This window comes from Fusarium subglutinans, assembly GCF_013396075.1.
Source record: "Fusarium subglutinans strain NRRL 66333 chromosome Unknown NRRL66333_c0000646, whole genome shotgun sequence".
Classification (NCBI taxonomy): domain Eukaryota; kingdom Fungi; phylum Ascomycota; class Sordariomycetes; order Hypocreales; family Nectriaceae; genus Fusarium; species Fusarium subglutinans.
This window is the reverse complement of record NW_023502709.1, coordinates 735-2,694: the sequence shown is the minus strand read 5'-3', so window position 1 is coordinate 2,694 and position 1,960 is coordinate 735. Positions and strand designations below refer to the sequence as shown.

The 1,960-nt window shown below is 38.8% G+C and overlaps 1 protein-coding gene across 1 annotated transcript; it reads left to right on the top strand.

The window, feature by feature from the left end:
• Window positions 1–1,184: 1,184 nt before the first annotated feature.
• Window positions 1,185–1,704, top strand: FSUBG_14115 (uncharacterized protein; the record flags this gene model as incomplete). The annotated part of the gene is made up of 2 exons (XM_036679074.1): window positions 1,185–1,419; window positions 1,469–1,704. 2 exons carry the CDS (start codon window positions 1,185–1,187, stop codon window positions 1,702–1,704), a joined length of 471 nt encoding a protein of 156 aa, XP_036530427.1.
• Window positions 1,705–1,960: the final 256 nt, after the last annotated feature.

Sequence of the window (1,960 nt, the reverse complement as noted above, 5' to 3'; positions counted from 1 at the left end):
TACTTACTTCTATTTATACTAATTAGTATATATTCCTTTTTAAAATTAAAAGGCTTAGTAAAAATCTAATTCTAAAGGAAAAGTATAGCTTTAGTTACTTTTATTTATTTTAGTATTAGTAACTTAATATTAGGTAGTTATAGCTAGTTAATTAGACCTTTAATTTAGTTTTATTAGTATAGGTTATTTAAGAGGAATATTTAACTTATAGGATAAATACTAAAGATCTATTATATAAATATTATATAAAAGGTTTTAAAAAGAAGATATTTCTAATTCTAGACTTTTTAAAGTATTATTAGGGGTTATAATAGTAAAGTAAAGGGAGGTATATATTTCTAGCTATTTTTATATATTATTATCTTAAGTAAGTACTTTTTTATCTTAATATAGCTTACTTAATTAAAACTATAGGCTATTAAGCTGCTTTTATATTTTAAGTATAAGCTTATTTTACTTATTTTACTTTAGTAAAACTTTCTTTAGGTTAGTATTTTGTTTCTTTAATAATAAAATCTTTAAAGCTATTTACTGCTTTTAAAAAAAGTAATAAACTAAAGGTATAGGGTATACTAAAGAATAACTAGAAAAGAGAGTAAGACTACCTTTAAGAATATTTAGTTTAGAAATCTATTATATATAATTCTTAGGAATTAGGTTAAGATCGAAATTACCTAAGACTTAATTATCTTTATTATTACTAAACCGAGATAGTAAATCTACCTCTGCATGCCGCTTTGTCACTCTTACGTATCGAAATATGCTCTTAATTACTGGAGTTTACTGGAAACCCGTCTGTCAAAATGGCCTAACCCCGGTACGTGCCTTGACTTGGTACAAAACCAGGAGCGTAAAAAAAAGGTACGTGCCGACCTTGGGGGAGGTGTTCAAATCTCCTAACCGGCGCTAAATTCACTAACAATCACTGAAGCCCACTAAAGCCCACTAAAGCCCACTGAAGCCCACTGAAGGCAGTCAAGCCGGTCCGTGAAGATAACCCACCCCCAGTCACTGCTAGCCGGGAAGCAATTCGATGCAAACACTCTGCAAACAAGTAGGGAGGTAAAGGCTCAGCAACCCCGCATTGCCTTTTCCTTTGAATTTCTAGACCCCAATTTTCTTTTGCTTCATCATACACCGAAGCAAGTACACATTCCAGACACACACACACAAACATACACCCAATGGCTTCTGGTTCTTTCGACCACACCGCGGTTGATGCACTCAATCTTGATGCTCGGCGCGCTCACATGAATGCCTTCTTTATGCACCTTGGTGTCTGGGACAGTGCCAGGGTCGCGAAGGCTCGCGAGAAGTGCGTTGAGATGTTTTGCCAGTTACTGGACACCCGGGGACACCTATCCGTCAACCATGAGTACTTCGAGTATGAGGTTGATGCCCTTGTCTGGTTCAACATTCGTAAGTAGTATCCTCCTCTATATTTGTCACTTGAACTAACACCATACAGTCAAACGCGGGAAGGTTTTGACCGAGGCTACTAAGTGGCCTTGGTCAGAGACCATACCCGAAATAGCCGACTCGACGGCCCAAGTCTCTGCGACCTACAGAGATTGGCTTCGCCGCAAGTGGGATATCAATGGTGAAGGAAATACTCAAGAGTCCTCCAACTCCGAAGAGCAAAAGGTTTCTGCTGCCCCTGTGGTTGGCGAATCATTCAAGGAGGCGATGCCACGTTTCGGGTGATGCTTCAATTGCCTCAGAGACATATCGTACTCGGAATCCCGTGAGACAAACAGGTATTGCCCCAGAAGTCTGCTGTCCAAAAGGCGCCCGAGACTACCATTCCGTCAGCTGCTAACCTGGTTGCAGTCAACACAGTAACGGAAAACCATACAGAGACACACGTGGACTGTCCTGAGAAGCGAACAACCGAATAGAAGAATACGGGGAGATGGATTCTGAAGAGTGGCTCGTACAAATTAGAAACAGAAGCATAGTA